This window comes from Patella vulgata, chromosome 9 (assembly GCF_932274485.2).
Source record: "Patella vulgata chromosome 9, xgPatVulg1.2, whole genome shotgun sequence".
Taxonomy (NCBI): Eukaryota; Metazoa; Mollusca; class Gastropoda; family Patellidae; genus Patella; species Patella vulgata.
The window spans coordinates 18,612,610-18,638,929 of NC_065887.2; the positions used below are offsets into that span (position 1 = coordinate 18,612,610).

Consider the following 26,320-nt stretch of genomic DNA (forward strand, 5'->3'; position numbering starts at 1 on the left):
ACATGGATATAACTGACACATATAAAAAAAACCCCAACATATTGACAAACTAAATTATTTATTATTTTTTTTCGTTTTAAATATGCTAAACTTATTAGAAAGTCCAGACAACCCTATGTTTGGCAATAATTGTCGTTTCTCTGACAAATAAGTAACAACATCAAAATACGCCATTGACGCACTAGTACCTTGGTCATTTAACGTCTGATTCCATAATAGTGATATCGCAGAGAATCTAAACGACCGAAGAACAGGGAATTCTAATAGGTCGAGATACCTTTTAAATGGATTGAGTCCCCACACATGCGCATTCCCAGAAGATGAAAACATTTTGCACGCCCGGGTGCAGTTAAGAAAGTCTACTGTCTAAAGATGTGTTAATATCATCGCTTAACAATCGAATGAGCTCAAATAAATTTTACAATTTATTAGAATACCACGCCAACTAAACTGTACCAGAAGATTAAACGAACGGTTCTTAACCGGTTCTTAACCCTTTAACTGGTTTTTATTTGCTTCATGTCAGTAAGGAAAACAAGAGGTTCTTATCATCTTCAAATAGTTTAATAGCAAACACTTACCTCACTATTCAAAAAACAAAACAATAAAGCAACAAAGAAACCCTGAAATAAATGAAAAAGATCTGTGTATTTAATAAAACGTCTGACGATTAGCCTTAAACAAGGATACGCAGTGTATTCGGCCTTTTTGGAATTTCTGGATATTTACTTGCACCATTATACGTCGATCTTTAAAAGGCTTCTTACTTTCATATTACATTTTTAATACTGTCAGAGACGTTGACGCGACTGTAACGGTTGGCGCCATGTATGTAGATATTTATGTGTCCATGGGTCATTTCAAATATTGTTTTAACCTTAGATATTACACTGATATGTTCAATACATTCACACAACCGAAACCGAGTCTTCGATGTGTGCATTTCCACTGGACATTTTGAATGCGTTCGGGTAATGTTGGGTTGGTGTCGAGAAAATAGCATCAGTGCACAACCTTAACAGATTTGCTTAATTATTGCCAACCCGACACTAACGTAATGCCACACCAATCCTAGCAATATGTAAGATAATGACGTATTAAACGGTAATGTATATAGTGAAATGGTAACAAGGGCAACTGGCTAATTCTAATCAAAGCAAAATAGGTTTTTTCTTCGTCAGAAACATTCAGCCCACTATGCATAACAGGGACTTTTGGGATGTACAAAGATCTTGCCTTAAAATAAAATTTGAACGAACCTGTATGGAATTAAAAAACATTTCGAAATAAAGTTTAACGAGTTCCAGTCTTTCATCAAGACGATCCGGTAAACCAACAAAAACAATATAGTGTACACCAAACAACGGTATTAAAACCAACGTCGATTTGGCTAATTTTCTGTAATATTAAAGGTCATTAACATTTTATACAAATATTATACAAATATTATAGAAGAGAGAAAGAGAGAGAGAGAGAGAGAGAGATAGAGATAGAGAGAGAGAGAGAGAGAGAGAGTAACGTCCACGTGAGATAGAAATTAGGTAATTTCGGTCTAACATTTGATTTCCTTTCATTACAATATTTCGCTTGTGCGCAGGGATCTTTAGCAGTGGGGGGAAACCAGCGGGCCTGGAGAAAACCCACGAGGATGGACAGAGAACCCTTCTACTCGTCACGTAAAAGTGTGGAAGCCAAACCACGCCACTTAACTCAATGACAAACCACCATTAGACTATTGCACCCACCCCACCCCCGCCAATTTACAGAACTAATAATTACTTAGTTCCATGTTGTAATATATTTTGAGAACGTATTGGAATTTAGATAATTATTCATAGTGTTCATTAGGAACGAGTCAGTACTAAAAGGTCCTATCCGGAAACATATCTTGAAATTGTTTCCGATTCTGTCCTTTTATACTAACACCATAGTATTTACCAGTTCAAATGATTAAGATTAAGACAGCCCGAAGATATGGAATATAATTATTATCTTGCCGAGCTGATTGAAGAAAATCATGATCATGGGTCATTACTTAAAATATACTATTCAAAAAAAGTAGGGGATATTTGATTTTGGGGGCATAATACTAAAATATGCAAATGACTACGAAAAAAGTCACTATAGAACCTAACAGAAGAAACATTTCCAGTTACATGTGACGCCCAAACACACCAATAGCTACCGCATGGAATGCAGGTGATGCTTGGGATCATCATGGGGGTCCAACCCAAGATTTGCACGACTCTGACTTTGAATGTTACAGTCATTGTGGCATTGAATTCCAGGGTGGAAACATCAGTTTAACTGTTTTAGTGACCAGAAAACAAATTTTGATATGCGTCGGCTTACCCAAAATGAAAAGTTACGTGCCCTTGGCATGCTACAGATCGGCACAACACAGGCGGTTGTGGCGCGGACGATGAATGTTTCTCAGTCTGTCATAAGCAGGCTATGGTCCAGATACCGTGATACACAATCTGTACAGGACAGACCACGCTCAGGTCGACCAAGGGCGACAACTCAAGCCCAGGATCGATTTATCCGTACCTTGGCCTTGAGAAATCGTGTCATCACAGCAAATCAGATCAGCGCTCGTCTTCAAACAGACACTGGTGTGAGAGTGAGTGGCCAGACGATTCGGAATCGACTGCATAGGGGTCACCTTCCCGCCCGACGTCCTCGCGTGATCCCTTGTTTGAGAGATCATCACATTCAGGCAAGACGTCGTTGGTGTAGGGATCGTGAACACTGGGATAATCGACGCTGGAGCAATGTGATGTTTTCAGATGAGTCAAGGTTCACTGTTGATTTTTTGGACAGACGTAGGAGGGTGTGGCGTCGTCGAAACGAGCGCTTCCAAGACGTTAACGTCATCAGACATGATCGATTTGGGGGTGGTTCTGTTATGGTGTGGGGAGGCATCACTGTTGCTGGAAGAACGGCTTTACATGTTGTTGCAGGGCGTGTTACAGGCCAGTACTACCGGGACAACATCTTGCCAGTCCATGTTGTGCCGTTCGCACGACGTCATGGCCGCCGTTTCATCTTCCAGGATGACAACGCAAGATGTCACAGGGCCAGGATCGTTACAGGTTACCTCCAACAACAGAACATCACCACATTACCTTGGCCAGCACTGAGTCCCGACCTCTCCCCCATCGAGCATGTCTGGGACATGCTTGGACAGAGGTTACGTCAACGTCAACAACGTCCTGCCAATGTCCAAGAACTTGCTGCTGCGTTGCAACAGGAATGGGACAATCTGGACCAAAATGACCTTAGACGTCTCATTAGGAGTATGCCACGTCGGATCAATGCTTGTTTGGCAAACAGAGGAGGATTTACCCGTTACTGACTTGGTTGTGATGCTGTGGTAACTTTGCTGTTTGACCCCGGGTATCATTTTACCCTTATAATGGTCAGTCTGTGCCTTACTTAGTCTAACGATCATTTGTAATAAATCGATGAATGTGAACTTCATTTCATTTTGTCATTTGTTTCTTCGTCAGTTTCATTAGGTGACTTTAATAACACTTAAAAATCAAATATCCCCTACTTTTTTTGAATAGTATATATATCGGATATTGCCAGATATACCAGCTGTCTTTAACGATGCAATTTACTATGCATACAGACGATGTCGTTGTTAGCTGTTAATATCCAAAATATAGCATGTCGAAACTAAAGACTGGACTGAAATTGCCGTATCACCTGATAGCCGAGGTTTCCAAATCTTGATTTCTCTATTGAAAGAAGTTGGCATTTACATCTGAAGTTCATTATATTCACGTAGTGCAGCTATCGAAAATGGATTTCGTATTAGACCAGGGAAAAATTAAACAGATATGAATGTGGATTCGGGTTTCCATTTGGGCGGCCCAAGAGTACCAAATGTAAAACTACCAAAAGGAGAAGATTTATTATGTGTTCTAGAAAGACTAACCATAAAATGCACCGTGCACACCAATATTCAGTGTATACAAACAATAAATTTTAAGGAAAGGGTGCTGACAAGAAATAATCCTACATGACAATATACTAAATAAGTGACATATTCTATACAAGAACATTCCTTACATGGATGGTTTAATTCGTTATCAAGGTAAAGTGTTCCTTAACCACGACCGAGTCTATTATTGTAGTTAAACAGCTGTAGGTCAGACTAATACCACGACCGAGCTGTCTATAACTATAGTAGTGAAACAGCTGTAGGTCAGACTGATACCACGACCGAGTTGTCTATAGTAGTGAAACAGCTGTACGTCAGCCTAATATCACGACTGAGTCGTCTATTAGTCTATAGTAGTAAAACAGTTGTATGTCAGACTAATACCACGACCGAGTTGTATATAGTAGTAAAACAGCTGCAGGCAAGATTAATACCACGACTGAGCTGTCTATAGTATTTAACAGCTGTAGACTAGACTAATACCACAGCGCTGTCGTCTATAGTAGCAAAACAGCTGCAGGTCAGACTAATACAATGACCGAGCTGTCTATAGTAGTGAAACAGCTGTAGGCCAGACTAATACCACGACCGAGTTGTATATAGCAGTGAAACAGCTGTAGGTTAGACTAATACAACGACCGAGTTGTCTGTAGTAGTGAAACAGCTGCAGGCCAGACTAATACCACGACCGAGTTGTATATAGTAGTTAAACAGCTATAGGTCACGCTAATGCCACGACCGAGCTGTCTATAGTAGTTAAACAGCTGTAGCCCAGTCTACTACCAGGATCGAGTCGTCTATTGTACATGTAGTAAAACAGTTGTAGGACAGACTAGACGAGACAGAGAAAGGGGGAGAAGTGGGGTTTAACGTCCACTTGTCACAAACTAGGTCATTTACGGACAAACACATGAGAAATCCCACGTACAACCGGGGAATCGAAATGTGGTAACCATTCGACCATCCAATCCAAGACTAATATCACGACCGAGTCGTCTGTAGTAGTAAAATAACTGTAGATCAGACTTATTAACAACTATAACCGTGACCCAACATTATTGTTTTACGAATAAACCAAAGTTTATCGTTATTTAGTGACCGCTCAACTAAATTTAAATCTAATTTAAAGGGGTATCTAGCTTTTTACGACAGCTTTAACATAAACACCAATTAACACCTCTTCAGCTGGCAATATGCGCCACAAACGGCCATATCCACCTCGCCACTCCTCCCACATGCACTCATATAAAACAATAACAACATCAACAACACACGAATACAGTTCCATGCAATAACAGCCTAGCTACATGCTATATATTCTATACTTATCGTAATTACTTAGCAACAGACCTATAGGGTTAAAACAAATTATTAAAAACAGTTAGTGCAAGAACATAATCGATCAAATTGTGCAATTCTAGTATCGTGCAATAATAAGGGGGCATATTAGAAATTCCGACAACCCGTTCAAGAGAATGGACAGGCAATGCATATATTTGACTAACAATCTAATCGAATAAGCTATGGTTATCTAATAAACACTGCATTCTAGAAGCGAGAAACCATTCTGACATTAAGATAATTACTGGGAGTATTCGAGATAAGTAATTCTGTGATAGAGATCATGTGTAGTACAATGCTAACTATTCCTGGAAACATGATGACGAGGCCAACAACCCTTAAACAAGGCTGTAAAACCAACCATCTTGGCTTTATTATTAATTAAACTAAATATGCCACGAATTGTAATACCATACAGTTCTACAGTTATTACAAGTATCGTACTGTACGTGTTTTAGCAATCGTAACAATCAAGGGCAATAACAATCTTGCATCGTTTGCACAGATACAGATACTCAAATCGATAAAGGTCATTTCTACCCAAGTATTCAATTTTTCTGAAGATTTTATGATATCCGAGAGGTAATGATCTCGTTTATCAACAACATTATCAGTCAGGGGCCACAACTCTGGCACCGCTTTTGAGAAAACGCTCAAAATCTGTAGGGACCATATTTACCTACAATACTAACTCTCCTGAAACTTTAATGAAATTCAAACTTGAACTTTGTAGAGTAGGCACAAGTACAGTAAGTAATGTTTGTTTATCAACAATCGTATCATTTTGTAGAAATCCTCGTAAATAATAAACACTCTTGAAAATTGGAGCCAGATCGGTTCAGAACTTAACACTGCAAGTACGAGTAATCGTGAAGGGGAATTTATTAGAATGTGGGCTATATAATCCCCATGACAATTGAAATTCGTTGAAGATCATACATGGACGGCAAATCTCCTCTTTGCATTGCAAAGGCACATAAATGTTTCAAGTAAAGCGCTAACATGAAATTTACACCCGGAAGTAGGCCAAGGCGACTATTCCTCTATTCCTCCTTGATTGAAAACATGCAACGGTTTCGTAGTCTTGCTGATAGACTACATTGAAAAATTCTCTTTAACGAGCCAATTTTAACAAAATACAAGTTTCAATATAGCCAGACGGTATATCTTAATATTTCCTTTGGGGCAACCTGCGAATAGCTGCGAGTAAGTTGTGACATCTTAAATTTATAGATCGAAGCTTGTCTAGCGAGATGAGAATTTTGCTTTAAATCACTCTTGACATACGAGGTATGTCATTAATAATAATTACTTGATGTAAAACAATGGTTCCCATACTATTTTGTTTTAGTTTTTACCAATGATATGTAACTACATACTAATGAGGACCAATTTAAGATGCATTAAGTAACATTTAGATAAAGAGAAAGAGAGACATGGTGTTTAACGTCCACTCGACACTAACTAGGTCATTTCGAAGTAACAAATGGTTTAATTTCATTTCAATAATTCGCTTGCGCGTAGGGGTCTTTAGCAGTGGGAGGAAACCGGAGGACCCGGAGAAAACCCGCAACAATCAACAGGGAATCAAAACCACGCCACTTGACTCAATGACAGACCTTCTGATCTAATGCGTACGCGTTAACCATTCGGCCACCCACCCCCTTTTAGATAAAGAACTATTTTAAAGATTGATAATGGAAAATGAATTTATTGAAAATATTATCCAAATTACTTTATTCTGTGCGAAGTTATTAGTGTTTGAAGTTTTGACAAAAAGCTGCCTAGATTGTTTATCATCGTAGCAGGAAAATGTGACAATCGAGACTAAGTATCCATTATCTATTTTATCGTTAAACTCTTAAAGGGCAACCGTGTTCTAATCTACTTACAATTGGAGCTATCTAATAGCCCAGGGAGTTGATTGTGGGCTTATCATGTAAATAATAACATTTGAACTGCAATGGGAAGATTTAGCTCTTGCATAATGCATGTTTAATAAACTGTAGATACATTTAATAAATGAGTTACACAGTTTAGAAGAGACAGACACCATGATTTAAATACACCCCAAAGCCAACTGTTAATAGAGCTGTACAAGATTATAACACGTTTAAAACATGTACCAGATCCGTATGGATGAATTCATTAACTTATTTCATACAAGTCAGATTGTTATTATATAATCTATTTATGGTCATAGATATTAATTGGTTCAGAAAAGTTTGTAGTTAACACCCCCTTTTTATTCATGTGACCCACGTTGGGTATCACTCATCCCTTGTATTAAGTCATTGATGAAAGGAATGGATGTCTATTGTTAATAGTATACATATGACATCCAAATGGGAATGGAACAGCGGCAACAAGTCTCGAAGCCAGCTTTTAGTCATACTCATTTTTGAGCATGCATACTAATTTGGAAATTTTAACAGTTTAAGCTCCGATATTGGCTAAATCATTGATAACGTTACTTACTGTAAACAAATGTTTTTTTGGTATCAACTAATTTAATAATTAGAGTATTCAAACGCTGTATTTGAGAAATGTAGAGGTTTATGAGATTCAATAATAAGTTTGTAGATGACCAAATAAGATGTTATAACCAAAGACTGGGCGAACATACCCCCCCCCCCCCCCCCACACACACGCACATGTACACACATACACCCCTTTGATGTAAGAATTCGCACCTTTACGAACATGTATTAGTAATATGGCTATTAGTATTAATTTTATTTAAATGGAATACTCACTGATACCTGAATTTCTTTGCTTCAGGAGAATTAACAGCATTTAATTTGGTAAACAAAACACGAACAATATTTAAGAAAAATAAAAAATTTATCTGAAAAGGAAAAGTAGCAGATTAGACAACTGTCTACAATTATAATCGACAACATTTATGAAGTTTAAAATTCGTTAATAAAATATATAGCCAAGCACCCTGTTAGGCGGGCATGACACCCATACAGTCAGTCGGTTTGTATTTGATCGGATTTAAAATAGGCCTATCATTTCTGCGCCAGGCTTACTGCATAGAGATTACACATAGGGATTCCTTATGCGCTAAAATAACGCGACACTTTAATATTTCATTTTTATTAAAGACCAATATTACTGATCAACTGACTGTTAGGTTAATTAATATCAGTCACTGATTTAATTTGATATTCTTCATATAGAGTAATACATACCACAATAGATGCTACAATAGGACCTTTCATAATCCAGAAATATCCCGGTGTTGGTGACGTGTTCCAGCAACTGAAATATAAAATATAATCTCCATTATTCGACATGGGGTCTATTGTAGGGAATAATATTACAGAAAATCACCCGGACGGTTGACATTATTTCGGTAAATGTGATGCATTGATCCGTTTCTGAAGCAAGAGTATTTTACTCAGATAAAGAGCTGATCGTTCTTGATTTTATAGTTTAACTGATAATAAAAAAAATAAATACACTATATTAAGAGCGAAGTTATCATTGTTTGAAGTTTTGACCAGAAATAGTCTATCATAAAGTCTCGATTGTCAATTATCATTATCGCTAAACGATGTCTCGATTTTCATGCCTTCAATGCGTGTGGCGTCCATTTTAACGTTTAAACAGTGTCTTATCCACTCAAATGTAAAGATGCATAATGTAAGAGCTAAATCTGCCTAATGCAGATCTTTTGTTTGGCCTAAATTGCCATATAAATCATTATTCACATGTCAAGCCCATGATCAACTCACTAGAGCATCGGATGGATTTGTCAGTTAATAATTTAATTAAAGAATGGATAATCGAAACTTTGTTTATTATAGTAACAACGGTAGCAATGCCGCTCGAGACTACACTGTTCTTCAAACAGCCATAACTCCGCTCAGGATGAAGTAATTGTGACTGAAATTCTCAACATATTTCCTTTTCGTTATCTATCTTTTAACTATTATATCGAGAACTTCCAGCTGCTTAAACGGCAATTGGTAATTTAACACATTAAAAAAACCAAAAAAAAACACCCCCAAAAAAACAAAAACACAACAGTTCTATGGATAACAAGTACTGCATTTTTATTGGAGCTACAATACAAATTCAGTAATTATTATCCACAGAACTGTTGTGTTTAGTTTAACTTTCAGCTCTTTATCGAAACCTTACATAATGTATCTTGAAGGCATCCAATGTTGTAGAGAGTTGATTATAGACTCGGTGTGTGAAGCCAGAAAAAAGACCTATAAAAGGCATATTTTTGACTCTTACATAAGCATCTTTAAGGCATTATTATTCCGTTAGGCTAAAGATGTCTGGAAAACATTGTTAAGACCTTTTAACATGTATTCGATAAAAACAGACGGAAAAGAAACCGTCGAATAAAAATTATACAGTATTGTACTTCGATTGTTTACCCCGATTTATTCTAGTCTAAAGACATTACTTTATAGAGCGTGTTGAGTTGATTGGTAGACTCCAGATTATTTTACCAATCAATATACAAAACATTCCGTCAAATAATTTGAGAGGCTTTGATCATCCAGCCATATGCTTGGCTGTATGGTGTCATCACAGATTTAGATTTTAATCAAATGGGGGTTAACGTCCGATTTTCTGAACAAATCGGGTTAATAAATACCGGCATACGCCAGGCAATGGACTTCGACAGAAATTGATCCGGACAAAGGCGCCTATACTCCTCATCAAATTCCAACCATTAAGAGTTCTTTTAAGTGGAACGTTTACACGGGAAGCTCCATCAGCACGAATAGGCGCCGTTCATTGTCAGGAACTCTGTTTGGCACCATTAAAAAGGGTGGATGGCGGAGGGGGGACTCACTTAGCCATCGTTAATGGAATTACAAACCCAATAAAGGAAAAGCAAGTAGCGCCCGGTTTCAATGATAATTCAGTTATTTTTCTATACTTACTACTTATCTTCAATAGTAGCTCTAACTATCACCCACGGTAGAACAAATGTTACTGGGGCGGCTGTAAAAATAAAGATGAACAATTATCACATTTTTTGTCTTTTTCCAACCAAATTAAAACTAGATTTTTTATGATTTCATTCATATTTTAATATGATACTTATCTACACTAAACATGGGTATTTAACTATTCTTTTGTAGCTCTGTTCTCTTTGAATTCCGCTTTTCTGCACAAATGACATGCGGAATTCAAGATGGAATGATATCGGGGAACAACCGGATTGAACCCCGGATCTCCTGGTTAGTGAGCTAGTGTCCTACTCACTGTCCCCCTTAAAGCAAAAAATCACGTCTTTAAGTGACGTATGGAGGTGGGGGCAATTATTATAGAAATACCGGAAAATCTGAATTTATCTTCTTTACTCTAGCCTTTGGTAAGACAAATTAGTACATTACCATTAGGTAACTAGTTTCATACATAAACTAGCCGACGCCTGGTCTAGACCTTATTGACAACGAGACGATTTATTTGTTATAGTTATAAGAAATAATGAATTCTCACCCCAACCAAAGAGCATATACCATTTAATACCAGTTTTTTCTGAGAAGACAGCTACTGAGACTAACATATGTAGATATAGCCCTTCTACAAATACCCAGATATAGTTAGCGCCTAATATGTAATGAAACGTTGTGAAAAACAACTTGCACTGCCAATGCTGAAAAATAAAAAATAAAAAATAAGCTAGCTATTTTTGTATTGACCTATAGATACAAAAACTATTCTTTGACAACAGTGTAGGTTCATCAATCATAACACTGCAAATCACAAGAAAAGATGGCGGATAATAAGGGGTTGGGGAAAAGAGAAACAAATAACTCGTGTTGCGCCCACAGAGACTCCAATTTAAATCATTTCTATCTTATTCATTAAATTATTTAATTATATTCCATCTTATCCAACAGAAAACAAAATGGTTGACATACATGATATTCATAGAAAACGTTACCACTATAGACAAGATAAAAACAACATTTAGAGATAAAACAACCAACTGAACTATAGATACTAAAAACATCAAAAGAGATAACTTCTGTGGATACTTTTCTGATAATTTAAATGAAATGGGGTTTAACGTCCTACTTTTCTACACCTACTGTCCGGGCTAATGAAAATGCGGGTACTCAATACAGTGTTCTGAGAGAAAGTTTGCCAGGACACTGGCGCTACGACTTTTTTCCAATTCAAACTAACAAAGACTATTTTACGTGCACGCCGATGTGTACACGGGACCTCGGTTTTCGTCCCTTACGAACAACTAAATACTGTCCTTGCCAGGTCCTCATTGTAGACTGGCAAGGGAAATGATAATTTTAAAGTCGTTAACCTAGTAATTTAATAGGGCTGTTAAAATCTAAGTGGCAGCAAATGTAATTCCTGTCAACGTCCTCTTGAAGTAGATAGAGGTAAACAAGACGATATTGTATAGTATGGTTGTTATTCAGATAAATATAACAACCAGGATACGATGAAGACACTTATCAAGTTTCCTTACGGCTACTCATGTTTAGTTAGGTCAAAGAACCTCATCACATTATCAAAATCAGATGAAACTAGTATAATGACTTATTCACCGAAATGTTCAAACACTTTGCCAAAAATAGCTAAGAAACCGGACCCAGGGGGAGATACTAATCATAGTAGAAGTGTTACGGTCGTTCATGAGCGGATAATTCATTCCTGTAACCGCTGCTTCAGGAAAATCACACAACACCCGTATTTCTGGAAACAAACTAGATTCGACATCTTTTATATTTTTACAACAACGAAATGTAGACGGTGGCGCTACGGCCTACTATTATATCTTACACGGGACCTCGAGTTTTCGTCCAATCCGAACGACTATATCGTTGTCGCTTGCCACGTACCTCCCACTGCTAAAGACCTCTACGCGCAAGCGAATTATTGAGATAAAATTGAATCGTATGTTAGTCCCGAAATAACCCAGTTTGGGTCGAGTGGACGTTAAACCCCATTTCTCTCTTTAGACGGAAACAAACAAGCCACGTTAGATAACCAAAACGTAAAAGAATGTAACCATTAAAATATTTATTAGCTGTGTTTTGCGTGTTAAGCTTTTTCTATTCATTTATTGTCTGAATCTCACAAGTTAATGTTGATTTTATCTTTTATTTGTCACCAAGAAGATTTATGTAAAGCCAATTTGTAACGTTTTCGAGACAAGTATCGTAAAAGTGCAATTTCCAATTCGGTGGTCGCGTCTTCAACAATATTTATAATATTTTTTTAGTTGTTAAGTTTCATAATAAATGTTTTATCCTCTGCTGTTTGCAATAATTGGAATTGATTTATCATTATTTGAATTAAAACATCAGCAATTTATTGTAAAACCAGACTTATAATGTATTCTAATGTATTGTCTGTCAGATAAACCAATAAAAACACAATTAAACTTATAAACTATAACTACAGGAAAATTAAGTATTTTATATTATACAGAAAAAAAAGGGCAGATGGGTTGTTTTAAAATAGTCTGAAGTGTCTGACTATTTCCCTAACACTTCTGTTGACTGTTTGGGTGGTTGACGGCCAGAGGAGAATCAGAGACATCACAGGCCCCTTTCTTTGTGTTTCTTTAAAAACTTATAATGGTCCACCAGAGGTTTTGGCTCATTTTCACACATGTTCCATCATTGAATTACCGTACTTTATACGCGACTTTCCCATCCAAAACTGTTGTCAAAACAATGAATATTTTTTTAGTTTTTACTTTGTGATCAGGCGATGCCCTTAGATCGTATTGTTGCACATCAAGTTTGCCATTATTTTCTCACATAATGAAATTTGATCTCTGAAATATGTCGTAAAGATTGTTCTTGTTTAGAACGTTGACCTGAATTGACTTTGGTGTGGTGAAAAACGCAGTTAGTAATCCTGTCTTGTGCCAGATCAACTCGGTTATTTAGTAGCCATACTTATCCATGATAATTTTGACCATATCTAGTTTAGTGATTCCAGAAACGACGCCTATAACCTACATTACCATCGAAGTAAATCAACTGGGACTTTCGTCTATTCGATATTTAGGCGTATTATGTGATTTTAAAATAATATGATATAATTAGTAGACTAAAGAACTCGCCACGGGAGATATGGGGTGACCATGATGGTATTTCCCTACATGAAATCTAACAATAAACCATAAATTGTTACTTCTAGGTATAACATCTAACAACTTCATAAAGTCGAATAGAAATATAATGTACAAAAATTATTGGAAAAGCTAATGATATCAGTCGAATAGAAATATAATGTACAAAAATTATTGGAAAAGCTAATGATATCAGTATTATTCATAGAAATGCTCAGACTAGGTGTATAAGTTGGGAAGGTTTATTTTACTGTGGTCCCAGCTATAAGCCGACACCGTTTAAAATGCAAATGACACGTTTATAAATAATGTCAGTGTTTGAATAATTGTTCAGATCTCGTCCCATTACTAACCGAATAAAAAAATTTGAATAACCCCAAACAATATATTGTTTAGACTAAATTGGAGAATTTTTCTCCTGTAATATATTCATCATCTTAAGTGTAAATTTCGGGTTAAAGTGGGTGATCTCCGATTTACAACTTTTATGTATTTGTATACGTTTCATTACTTGACATGCGCACAGGACTCTTTAAGAGTGGCAGAAGCAGGAACACAGAAAACACGCCACGTTACATACAGTCTTGGGATCGCTTTAAATCTGATGTTTTATGACACTTAATAAAACAAACGCCTATACTCACCGTGCTTTCTTCAATGTATGACAGATGACCATTTGGTAAAATTTTTACATCTGCAGAGAAGGCTACCCCCTGAACTAGGAGATTTTCTTTCATAAAGGATATAGATGCTCGCAGAATAAAAGATGCGAACAGATTTATGTGGATGGTATTTCTAGCACAATGGAGTCGTCTGAAAGATAACATTTCCATCAGCAAATGTATTCACAAATTTATATATAAACGGCCTATGTCTATAAAAGGTGCAGGGGTATCACAACACACACAGACACTTACAAAAGAAAAACCTATGGACAGTATACATTGTACACAGGCACCACAAACAACAATCGCACATATCAGATCAATTAGATGTACAGTCCCTGGCCTGTAGCCATACAGGCTTCACTCAAAATCAAAAGCAAACAATAAGGGAAGCAACTGAAGAACAAAGGGGAAGGTTCCTAAAGGGTATATGTTATTCTATAATTCTGATAAATTAGCATAAAATGCATCAACCTGCATTGCGTGCCTTTCGTTGGATATAACTGTCAACGAAGTTGGGTAATTTATCCAATTTACAGATTTGATGTGGATTGAAATATGCAGGTAATGGTTTACAGATAAAAATGGTTTCGGACATCTTACCGATTTTGAATCGAGTTGATATGAAATACACATTACCAACGTTCACTATTTCTTAATTATATCAGTTACAGAAAATGAATCAAATCCCGTCCAGGGAAATCGAATGTTGACTATTACATTATAGATATCAATATACAGTTGCTGCTTACCATCCATGTACAATTTGTTTGTAAACATCATATTTTGTAAGATATTTGTGCATTATTCATTCCAAATGGCAATATGAATTTGAAAGAAATATGGTAAACATTTACAATACGCTTGGGCATTTTAGCAAGGTAATGTTAAGGAAACGAGATTTAATGTACTTTATCTTCATAATGACTTGACTTAAATCTTCCAATAAATTACTTACTTAAATTTTACCATAATAAAAACTGCTAACAACAATGATACGAGTGATAATCCATATCCAATATTATACATAATACTTATTCTTCCAACATGGGACTAAAAAAAGAAATTCATTAATCATTTAGCAATTTGTAAAACAAAATGATTTAAGAGTGGGTATGATTTAAGAGCGGCGGCTCATTGAGTAAGACGCTGGTTTTCTAGCCTGGCTACAGTAATAATATAATTAGTGGTGAGAAATACAAGTTGCGTGTAAGTTACTTTCATTAATGAAAATATGTGTGATTGGACCCAACATTGTAGTATATATCGTGATCGTTAAGGGTTATGTATGTGAAGAAAGGCTAAATAATAATTACAAAACTGAATGAGTGAGACTTTTTATCGTGACCTAAGTAGTTATTTCAAATATGTTAATTACCAAATGAAATGGAGCATATTAACCTATAATTAACAAGAAGAAAATCGTTTCGGACATTGTGCCATATCCGATGAATAGGCGGATGTAAAGAAAATCGATTTTCCGATTAGTTGCATCGATTATGTAATATATTAGAGACGGCGGATATATATACAATTAATTATCTCACAGAGAAATGTTTTATTAGGTTTGAAAAACACGCACCATGATTCCTTGAATCAAATTATAGGTGTCACTGGGACTTTAAACTATCGATTTTCCAGTGAAATACCGACATTAATTAAATAAAGGGGTATTAAAGGAGTATCAGCACTGAAAAGATTTGTAATTTATTCCAATAAATTCTGATTAGTTATGTCCAATAAAGTACGGGAATACTGTATTAGGATTACCAGTGTACAATCATATCGGACAGACTGTATCACTCGAGACTTCGATTAAACTAAGAGTTGTAGACATCGATAATCACCAGTCAATGATGTATCTATATAAAGGGTTAACAAATCATGTTATAGTCTATATTGATATAAACTTGGGAATGCCAAGAAATAATAAATTAAAGTACGTGTCGCCTAAAATCGTTAAACACATCACAAAAAAGAAGAAAGTTACGAGGTATATTCAAATCTGCTATGGTGAAATGAAATAGATTCTTATTTCCTTGAAATATTTGGTTTACATTTCTTAAGATTGTATATTCAAGTATTAATCGTGTATATCCCCAATTTGTGTATTGTTCTCAAAAATGTATATAACTTTTGAATTCGAATACCTCAGTGACTAAAAACAACAATCATTTTTTGCATGAAAATTCCCCTGGAAAAAGAAACAGCCATATGGGTTGAATTTACTAAAATATAGGTTTGTTTGTGATATAACTTAAAGTGGAAGCCGACGTTAAATCCCCCAAAAGAAGAAGGGATTAATATCTTACCCGCATTAGATCTGATACTGATGTCAAACAGTGTGTATAATCTGCCCAGGTTTGATTAATATTAGAATCAAAAAACCAAGTTCCATCTTTTGTACAATATTTACTAGCATTAGCTGAAATACAGAAATATATTTTCAATATTCACTATAAAAAAATGAACAACAAAACATCGTATATAATATTCGGACAAGCATACATGCTTACGCCTCTATGTAAATATGTGATTCGTAATGCATATAGGCAAAGAGCACAATATACCGGTAGCTTTCGTTTTCTTTTAATTATAATGTAACTTATCAAGTTAAAAAAAACCCCCAGACATTTCGTCGAATTATTTCCCACTAGTAAAAAATGCCACAATATTCAATAGGCCTAAGTGAAAAACAATTCGCAGAAATAATGTCTGCATTTAGCGGATGTCTTTCACCAAATTATCTAATACTACAAGAAATACACGACACAGTAAGTAATACAAACTCAGATTCAGAACGGTCTTAGATTACAATTTGTTCCATAAACGTAACACCGACCTTGTGTATTAAAATCATCAACATAATCCGGACAGGTTAAACTAGCTGATGTACCCGCTGGTGTATCCGGCCAACATAATATCTTATCCCAGACACTTGGACAAAATGTACCTGGAGGAAAAATATATATTATATATACAAAGGTTAACATACAATTCATGGTAACTCCGAAGACGCACATTAATGGTGAACCGACAAAGAGTGTTAAAATAGTTCAGATTGGTGGATTGTGAGTATTGTGACTATTTCGACCAAAAGAGCTGTGATAATTTCTTAGGGTTGTCGTTTATAGCCCCTCCTTTGTACGTTGTCACTCATACCATGGTGAATATCCACAATGCAGGATAAAGAATGAAATATAGCGTAACCGCCCGTCGGCATTTTACCAAGTTCAATTTCAGACTAAAATACATTTTATTTCTATGGTTAAGTGTACAATGCCAGGGTAGAATTTGTCCACCCTAGCAATAATTTACTAATTTGCATATGGGGCCTTGGGTTTTTGTACCATTTCGTACTGACACGTGGGAATTGGGCATGAAATATCCCAAAGATTTTTCTCGATCTATACCCAGATTGCAAGTCGTAACCAGATAACCACAGGAAACTCGGACGCAGAGGAAACCCAAACCAGGGGAAATCTTGCGAATTAAAGAACGCCGAGACTAGGAGAAATGTCACAAGAACACTTACCATTGAGTGTAGGTGTTGAATATATCATAGATCTGTAGCATTCTATGGAGGCGTTGGTTATTCGTGTATTCTGTTCATTAATCGATATGTCTACTATTTCCTGATGAAAAAAAGTTGTAGAAGAGTTTTGAATCAAATTTGTAGTATTATATTTTGTCATTAGACACGACCAAGAATTCATTTAATCACCAATTATAGTATATAATCCGGTTTCCCTTTATTTCTCACAGCTGAAGTGATTTAAATTTGTTTGGACAAAATAACCCCCATCTATGGAGTACACCCCTATGATTGGATTTGTTTACACCAATACATATTGCACATGTACCATATGTGAATAATTCGATCATACAAACAGATTTATATCAGAAAAATATATCTTGGCTGTTATAACATATTCTATAAACCATTGATTTATTCATGACCAATAACTGTTATTTATTTCAATAATTCATTTGGCAGATATTCCTCAACGAATAACCACAATAATACCCGGGTGAAAATGGTGTTTTGTTTAGTGATGTTAAAACCATTTTCCAAGGATTAGATCTAAATATTAAGTCCACTTGCGGATTTCGTCAAGGTCAAGCCCTAACCCTCGGCAACAATCACGTGCTCTAACCCTGTTTGCATCTCGTGACCATGACGAAATCTGCAGGTGGCCTTAGTATTTAGATTTGACCTTTGTCCAAGATACTGACATCAATGTTAAGACCTGAAATAAGCTAATGAACGACTATCTTATTAGCCACAAGAGTTATCCCTCGTTTTTCTGTTATAATTACTAATATACCCCAAACCTCATCTACCAGACTACCCAGTTAAATTGACCTAACCGGATTCTCATCAGACATAAAGCCTTTAACATGTCCAGTAGAAAATGAATGACCAATGACACCCATAAATCTTGTATAAGACGCAGCCTTGTTGAGCTTGTATAAGACGCAGCTTTATTCAGACTATAGCAGGCAGCGTATTTAAGTGTTTGTTATTACTGATACTTTTATTTACTATGAAAACGTAAACCAGACAAATCCATGGACCTGAGACTAAAGTGATTTTATGAACAAGATGAAGAATTAGTGACAAGGGGGATCAAGCAATGGGTTTTGTCAATAACTTTTAGATAAAGTAAAATAGTAGAGATCCTTCGCATAATTCTGATTCCAGTTCAGCGAATTATAAGAACCATTGGCCATATGAGTCCAAAATGTGACTGACCTAAAGAATCGATTCCTAAAATCTAATTTTATTCCAATCAACAAAAGTACACAAATAAATTCGATCAGCACAATGCGTCGAAGACAGAAATGAAAGTTGTTTAACAGTAGTAGGTGGGCGATTCTGTGTAAGTACGTCAAAAATCACAATATAGACCTGAATTCGGTCGAGTGTTAATATGGAGCAGAAAGTGTTCATTAGAAATCTTAGGAAGCGACATTTTCTCGGTATAAAATTGATTATAAACTATTTCCATCTTTATAGAGTCATCTATACCTGACATTTCGTCGATAATTACTCCTTTATAAAAAAAAAAAATTGGAAGTGACGCTTTGAATATAATTATGTTATAGATATAATTCATTTTGCTATATTTTATAAATATTCGGGTAACGCTTGCCTGGTTATTGCTACGATTTTTTATATAAAGGAAAACATGGGCGAACGATTTCTCCATATAACCCTTAATTTAGATGTAATGTATAAGCTATAACAGAACTGATAAAGAGTGTACCTTGATTGAAATAGTTATGTAGGGAGCAATGAACTGTCTAATACGTTTTGTGGTGTGAAATTGGTCTATGTTAAATGACTTTTCAAAAGACCGTGACTGCCAGAAATAAATTGGATTATATATTCTTAGTACTGTTGAATACACTAAAGAATATTAAAAAGTAGAACGATGTCCCTCATTTCAAAACTGAAATTGATTAACCTACTAAATATGCATGACTGCATTAACATATATAAGAGATATAATACAAATTAGAAAGACTCAGAGTAAACGATCCGACTGCCATTACCGGTCGCATTTCTGTCCTAGTTATTTCATTTTATTTTGTTTTTAAGTTTTATACTCAGTGATGCTCTGTTGGAAATGCCGATATTGGTCATCATTTCAACCGGGAAACTATTATAACAAACGGTGAGAGAGAGAGAGAGAGAGAGAGAGAGAGAGAGAGAAATGGCATTTAACGTCTACTCGACACAAACTGTCATTTTTGGTCTAATATAAAAAATAGTAGGGTTGTTTAGCAGTGGGAGGAAACCCGAGAACCCAAGGACTCTTCACGGGGTTGGAAAGGCGACTCTATTCCTTGTCACGTACAAGCGGGGAGTCAAAACTACGTCACGTGACTGGGTTAATACAGAAGGCTGTCACGATGTAACAAAATATGGATAACGGCACATCTTTCTGCACTAACCCGGCTAATGACGACGGACATACGTACGCGAGCGCGAGGAAAAAATTGATCAGAAAGCGAGACCCTCCACGCTCCATTACTGATGAGGGAAAACCAGGTCAGAAAAACCCCGGTTAGTCAGCAAGCAATGATCTACCATCGCTATCAGAGAAACAGAGAAAAATTGTTCTGGCTCTAAAAAATCAACCCGATTCTCTTGTAAACGATAGCAGTGCAAATAAAACAACATTTTTAATAAAACAATTTCCATAATGGTTCAGTCAAAAGAACATCATTTGATCCAAATCAAACATAAACATTTATTACAGGACACAAAAATTATCTTTATAAATTCCGTGCCACAATCTCTTCTCAAGTATTACCAAAGTCGAAGCAGTCAACAAATTTCTATATACATGTATTATACTCAGAGTGACCGAATTAATATCGACAAGATGTTTTTAACTTTTCTTTGTCATGAATATTTCATTATTCACATGAATTACTGAAGAAACAAGGATTAACTTTTATCTTTGTTTATAGTTTATATGTTGAAATATTAATCAACTGTATTTCCGTTTGGGATTAATGACACGGGGAATAAAAACACTTTAATGTTCTGTACATGACACTATCAGCTACAAAACAACACCATGAGCGTTCGTGATATGGATTGATTGATAAAATATGCTCCCGTGTGTCCCGTAAAAATGTTTAGCATTCTGAGTAAACGGTCTTTTCGCGGCAAAGCTTCATTTCCGGATTGCTTCACACCGCAACGTTCCGTATTGACAGAATTGGAACACAACTGTCACTATTCCATCTGTCCCAATAATGGAGGTCGTTTGAGTAGAATCCGTGACGTAATTAACCAGAGCAAACACCCCTTTCCACTCGATTGTCGATATTCGTGAGATTGATAGAATTCAATCTTGGAAAGTTCAATCGAGTATTCCTATAGAATCCGAGCTTTAAACCGTATCGGCTCTCTTACTTTGGATATACTTCATTTTAAATAGATCGAAAGTAAATACACTTAATTATTAAATATCGAATACAACAATGCACAAATATTATTAATATATGAGTTCTACATTTGAGAAATTAAGAATCAAAACTACCCAATCGGAACCAAATCCCATGTACAAACTTTGGTGCTCATCACTCACTTCGGAGTGTATCATACCTGCCATTTGTTTATATTTATATTTGGAATTCTATAACAATTTTGCAATTTTGTATAATTTTCTAATCTGAAACCATCGGTGGGATATCGTGTGTGCCAATTTACTCTGAGGCGTCTTTGGCTTGAAACACTTTTCCAATAATACGATGGTTGCCAAGAGTATACTATGTTAACACCTTCAAGAGTTTCATTCGAAGAGTGATGGCTGTTGTGTCAGGTGATGACTTAACCGATTTGTATAAAAACGGGTTGTCCCTTTTGCTACTCGTGACCCTATGCAGCATCTACTTTCGAAATCAAAGTCTCTTTAAAGTTCGAATTAGCTATATGTATTATGCATGGGCCAGGATGTGCTCACCTTTTCTAGAACACCATACACATTCTCATTTATTCGGAAGTTTTGTCGTTCTTTTGTATTGATAGTGTTTTACCATCTTAAAGAGTTGAGAGAGGACCAACGAAGTATTGTCTTTGTATATCCGTGACTATTTACTAACCCTAAACGATAAATTACATCCCGATTAGTCTTGAATACCCCAGGCGACCATTCTCATTGACCATCATATAATGAAGATACTTATCGATCAAGTTTTCAGCATGATTAACCCAGTACCGATAATATTGAATAGCGCTGTCACTATTAATTATTCGCGCCTAATTTCTAGCCACGATGCAACCTTCTAAACCAGAACTGCGCCATCAAAAATTAACTATATGGAGTTAATAAATCCAAGAGTGCTGATTGGCTTCTATTTAGGTCACCCCTCCAAAAGAATGTAAAAAGAACGCTTTGTTGGTATTCAAGAAGTTGGCTTCGTCCTATATATTTAGAAACTTCGAGAGAAAAGAGCATGATGGCGATGATTTATAAGAAGGTCACAATGTCATAAATTCTCCGACAACCAACATCCGGAATGGCGGCGTTGCAGGTAATTAGCAAGAATTAATACCCTAGTTGAAGACTCGATGATTGCATCTTTTTCAACACCAAGTTATTTTGAGAATTATTAATAACTTCAAACTAGAGTTTTATAACTGCTATATTGTTGAACTGCCAGAACCGTTTATTGTCTGTATTCCGCCGATAAGCCAAATAAAATCATCAGACAACAAAACACACATACACAAAGCCAAAAAATAACCAGTTCTCCATAGTTTAAGCTAACACCGATAATCGGGGCATGGACAGTCTGGTTTCCAGTCTTTTAAATATCGAGAAAAATTCATAAACAATCATATTCTAAATATTGGAAATAAAAAAAGTTGCAAACTAAACGAAATACAAATATTGAGCAGAGTATAGTCTAGTCTAGGCATTTGTATTTATAGTTTAGTTCATTAATCCCAGAAGACAGTATGTCCTTGTAGTCCTTGTGTTGGCCTGAACTGAATTGACCTAGTTTAAATCAAGATTTAAATCATTTTTTCTTCTGGAAATATAATTTAAAACTAACTGAGTGAGAAACGAGCAAAATTGCTGAAGTCGCATTATTTTGTTTGTTTTTAAAATGGTGCTGTTGCTCTATTTTATTCTTGGGTAGTATAGATAGAAAGCATGTCAGTATGCTTGGGTAGTATAGATAGGAAGCATGTCAGTAGGCTTGGGTAGTATAGATAGGAAGCATGTTAGTATAGTAGATGACAATTCATATGCGAAAGCTAAATTTTCCCATTGCCGGTCAGTTATTTGGCTTCAAAGCCCATACTCAACTCTCCAGCCCATCGGATGGCTTAAATATTGATTGGACAACGCCCGACATTTTATCGTGACAATGATATGATGCCTAATCTAGCATATAAACTGTGGGCGGGGTATCCGTTATTTCTTGTCAAAACTTCATAACTTTGGTCAGTATAATTTTTCTGAAATGTTCAATTCATTTCTCATTATCTAATTTTGAGCTATATATTATATAATATACGAAATTTAAAGCGAATGTGGGAATATGTGTGACTAGGGACAAGATTGCACGGCTGTTGATACTACCGACTTGTCTACTTTAGGTGCTCCGAGAAACGTCCTTAACAAGTGTCATAATATTTTTAGTACGTGTAGACGATTTATTTATATTTTGTTTTTATCAGGGTTTGTGGTTTTTTTCTGAAACTGAAGATCTGGTTTATGGGTTATATTTTTTTGAGAGAAGGTCGTAAATCAATGTGATCAATATTAGGTGGTCATTATACAGCTCTACCGCCATATTGTAAGCCGCAGTAAATTCCCACACAGGATCAAGTGTAATCTCGATTAAATCCTCGCCAGCAAAAACTAACTAGGAAGCAATATCAAAAGGATTTACAAGGAAACTACAATCAAAAACACATTTGATGAATGATAGAATGCCCATCGGCCATCTTGATTTTCTTTGATTAATTTCACTATGGTGGGTTCTTAACACGTCCCAATTAAACATGATTAGCTCTAAGTAGTGACGGATTTTTTTTTTATTAGCGCAAGGGTATGCTTTCTTTTTTGTCAGAGCACCCGATACCATTTCCCATTTCCCGCTCTCCCAAGACGTCGCCCATTGATCTATGTATGAGGTGGCGCCCATGTACAGATTTGACGTCAGCGTCAGACGTCAGACGTCTGAAAATCGGCCGTTCTAAATATAACATATTTGATTTTATGCACCGTAGGGAATCAGAACCATAAAGACAAACGAAGCAGAGATCGAGTTTTTCCGGTTGGTATACTACTGAAAAATACTCTATCTCTTTTATTTTACTTTCTTCTTGCTTCTTACAGCAACAACAACCATAACAACAACAAAAAAACAAAAAACAAACCCACAACAAAACTAACACTAATAGCCCGTTCAGACGCTTATTTTTAAACCAGTTCATAATCGCTGGGTTTTTTAAGACAGCATCGTGTTGCGTTCACACGTACTATAAGCCAAACCAGTTTCATTATTCTGACCTCTTCGGTCGGAGGTTAGAGTTAACTGCGCATGGGTAGCTTCATATTCTTTATTCGGTTCTCGCACGCTTTCGATAACATTGGCACTGTCTGAACCCAATATTTCCACAGGAATGTAACTAACTGCGTACTGCGCGTGCTCAAAGCAAGCTGGAGCTGGGGTTTTTAAGTCAACCCGTTCAGACGGCTATGATGAACCAGTTTAAAATAAAAAGCCTCCTCGAAGACAGGTCGCGAGCAGGGGTTTTTAAACTGGTTTATTTGCCCCACATCTGCGTTCAGACGCTTAAGTTAAACTGGTTTAACGATCCCCGGGTTTTTTTAAACCAGTTCAACTTAAGCGTCTGAACGGGCTATATGGTGACGTTATTTGTCGAAAACAGTTATTAGCGGTCTATATTCCCCCTGTTATTATGATAATAATTAGATCATATTAGTCTATAGTCTCTAATTAATCATCTTCTCAAATGTTGTCTGAAGTCTAGTAACCCAAGTAAACGTTTGTTTTTACCAATATTTTACCCAAGGGTATTTTTTTTTTATTCACTGTTTTCATCAAATTTATAAAGCAGTGTTTGATAACACGTCTTGTGTTAAATTGGATGATTAATTTAAAGTCGCCAGCTCACAAACGTGTCAATAATCTTGTCTTCAATTATATAAAAAAGATACAAATTATATGGTTACGTTTAATATAACCACCACTGTTGGGTATTTGGTTTCTGAACCCTCTAAAAAGTTTTAAAAGAAAGAAAACGCCATTTGCTATCTGGTATTAGAAGGTGCACTGTTCCAGAAGATGTACTGATAGCCAAATCATTTCACAATGTGTATGTGAATCGCACAGAATATCGATCTCTACACGTTAAATAGGTCACGTATAGAGAAATATTAAGATACCTGGGTCAATTCTGAAATAACAGAAAAACAGAATTTTGCCAGCCAACGAGAATGTAGCCACTAATGTAAAATTAAGTTTCAAAATTACCAAGCTATTAGTGACAGGGGCAATAACTCACTGAATAAAATATGCATTAAATGTACCAAGCATATAATGGGATACCGGTAGTCGACCGGCATATATTTATATAATTGGAATCCAATCTACAACCGTTTAGTTAAAGATCCGATAATATTCAAAGAATATCCGACTTTAAAATCTGAACATTCTCTGAATGAAAGTCCACCGATCCAGATACCAAACAAAGGCACGCAGATATGATCCAGATTCTAAATAGTACCGATTTCAACAAATATCACTAAATTGAAAAACAGTAGAGAATTTAAGAATTCTAAAAAGTAAGTATTCTCAGAATGAAAGGTTACAGACCCAGATATCAAAAGAAAGGAACACTGGTATGATCTAGATTCGAAATACTGATTATTTCAACAAATATCACTAAATTGAAAACAGTAGAGAATTTAAGAAATCTAGAGACTGGACATTCTCAAATGACAGGTTACAGACCCAGATTTTAAAACAAAGATACGCTGATATGATCTAGATTTGAGAAACTCGATTTAAACAAAGATCACAACACTGAAGAACAGTAGAGAATTCAAGAATCGCCAATTTGGTTATCTAGTTTAGGATAATGTAGAATCATATAATGTAAACTTAAGTCTGATTAAAGGAAAATAAACGTAAATCGATCAATGGTACAATGGAAATGGTCTTAGTCAGAGGCAAAAGGCGATAGATAAAGTCTGGTAAGCACCAACTTAAATCTAGACGGTCATTAGACCATTGAATTACAATATTACAGCTTAGCTAATTGCTATTTTATTCTGCTTGTGGTGTTGTGTAATTGGAGACAGACGTCGAGGGTATCCGAATAAAAGTAAACCTAATCGGAATTTGATATAATAAAAACAAATGGAAAAACATTTCATTAATATTTTGAAATTACAAGTATATCTAGGATTGGATGTTTATCGCCAGAGCTTTTCTTGATGACAGATCGACATACAAGTATAATGAGGTTGGCTATTTTTGATAATAAGTCGACATATATGTATAATGAGGTTGGTTGTTTTGATGATAGATCGACATACATATATAATGAGGTTGGTTGTTTTGATGATAGATCGACATACATATATAATAAGGTTGGTTGTTTTGATATGTCGACATAAATGAGGTTCGCTGTTTTGATAATATGGCGACATACATGTATAATGAGATTGGCTGTTTTGATGTTATGTCGACATACATGTATAATGA

General features: G+C 35.8%; 1 protein-coding gene across 1 annotated transcript in view; it reads right to left on the reverse strand.

Moving 5' to 3' along the window:
• Nucleotides 1-26,320, reverse strand: part of LOC126831980 (parathyroid hormone/parathyroid hormone-related peptide receptor) — a 112,167-nt gene that overhangs the window by 2,926 nt on the left and 82,921 nt on the right. The window contains exons 3-13 of the mRNA XM_056103478.1: nt 17,583-17,682; nt 16,890-17,000; nt 16,360-16,472; nt 15,006-15,100; nt 14,027-14,195; nt 10,772-10,928; nt 10,210-10,270; nt 8,491-8,560; nt 8,050-8,141; nt 1,260-1,398; nt 582-623 (exon numbers count right to left, since the gene is read on the reverse strand). Of these exons, the coding sequence (XP_055959453.1) occupies nt 582-623; nt 1,260-1,398; nt 8,050-8,141; nt 8,491-8,560; nt 10,210-10,270; nt 10,772-10,928; nt 14,027-14,195; nt 15,006-15,100; nt 16,360-16,472; nt 16,890-17,000; nt 17,583-17,682 (1,149 nt within the window). The remainder of the gene's footprint in view (nt 1-581; nt 624-1,259; nt 1,399-8,049; nt 8,142-8,490; nt 8,561-10,209; nt 10,271-10,771; nt 10,929-14,026; nt 14,196-15,005; nt 15,101-16,359; nt 16,473-16,889; nt 17,001-17,582; nt 17,683-26,320) is intronic.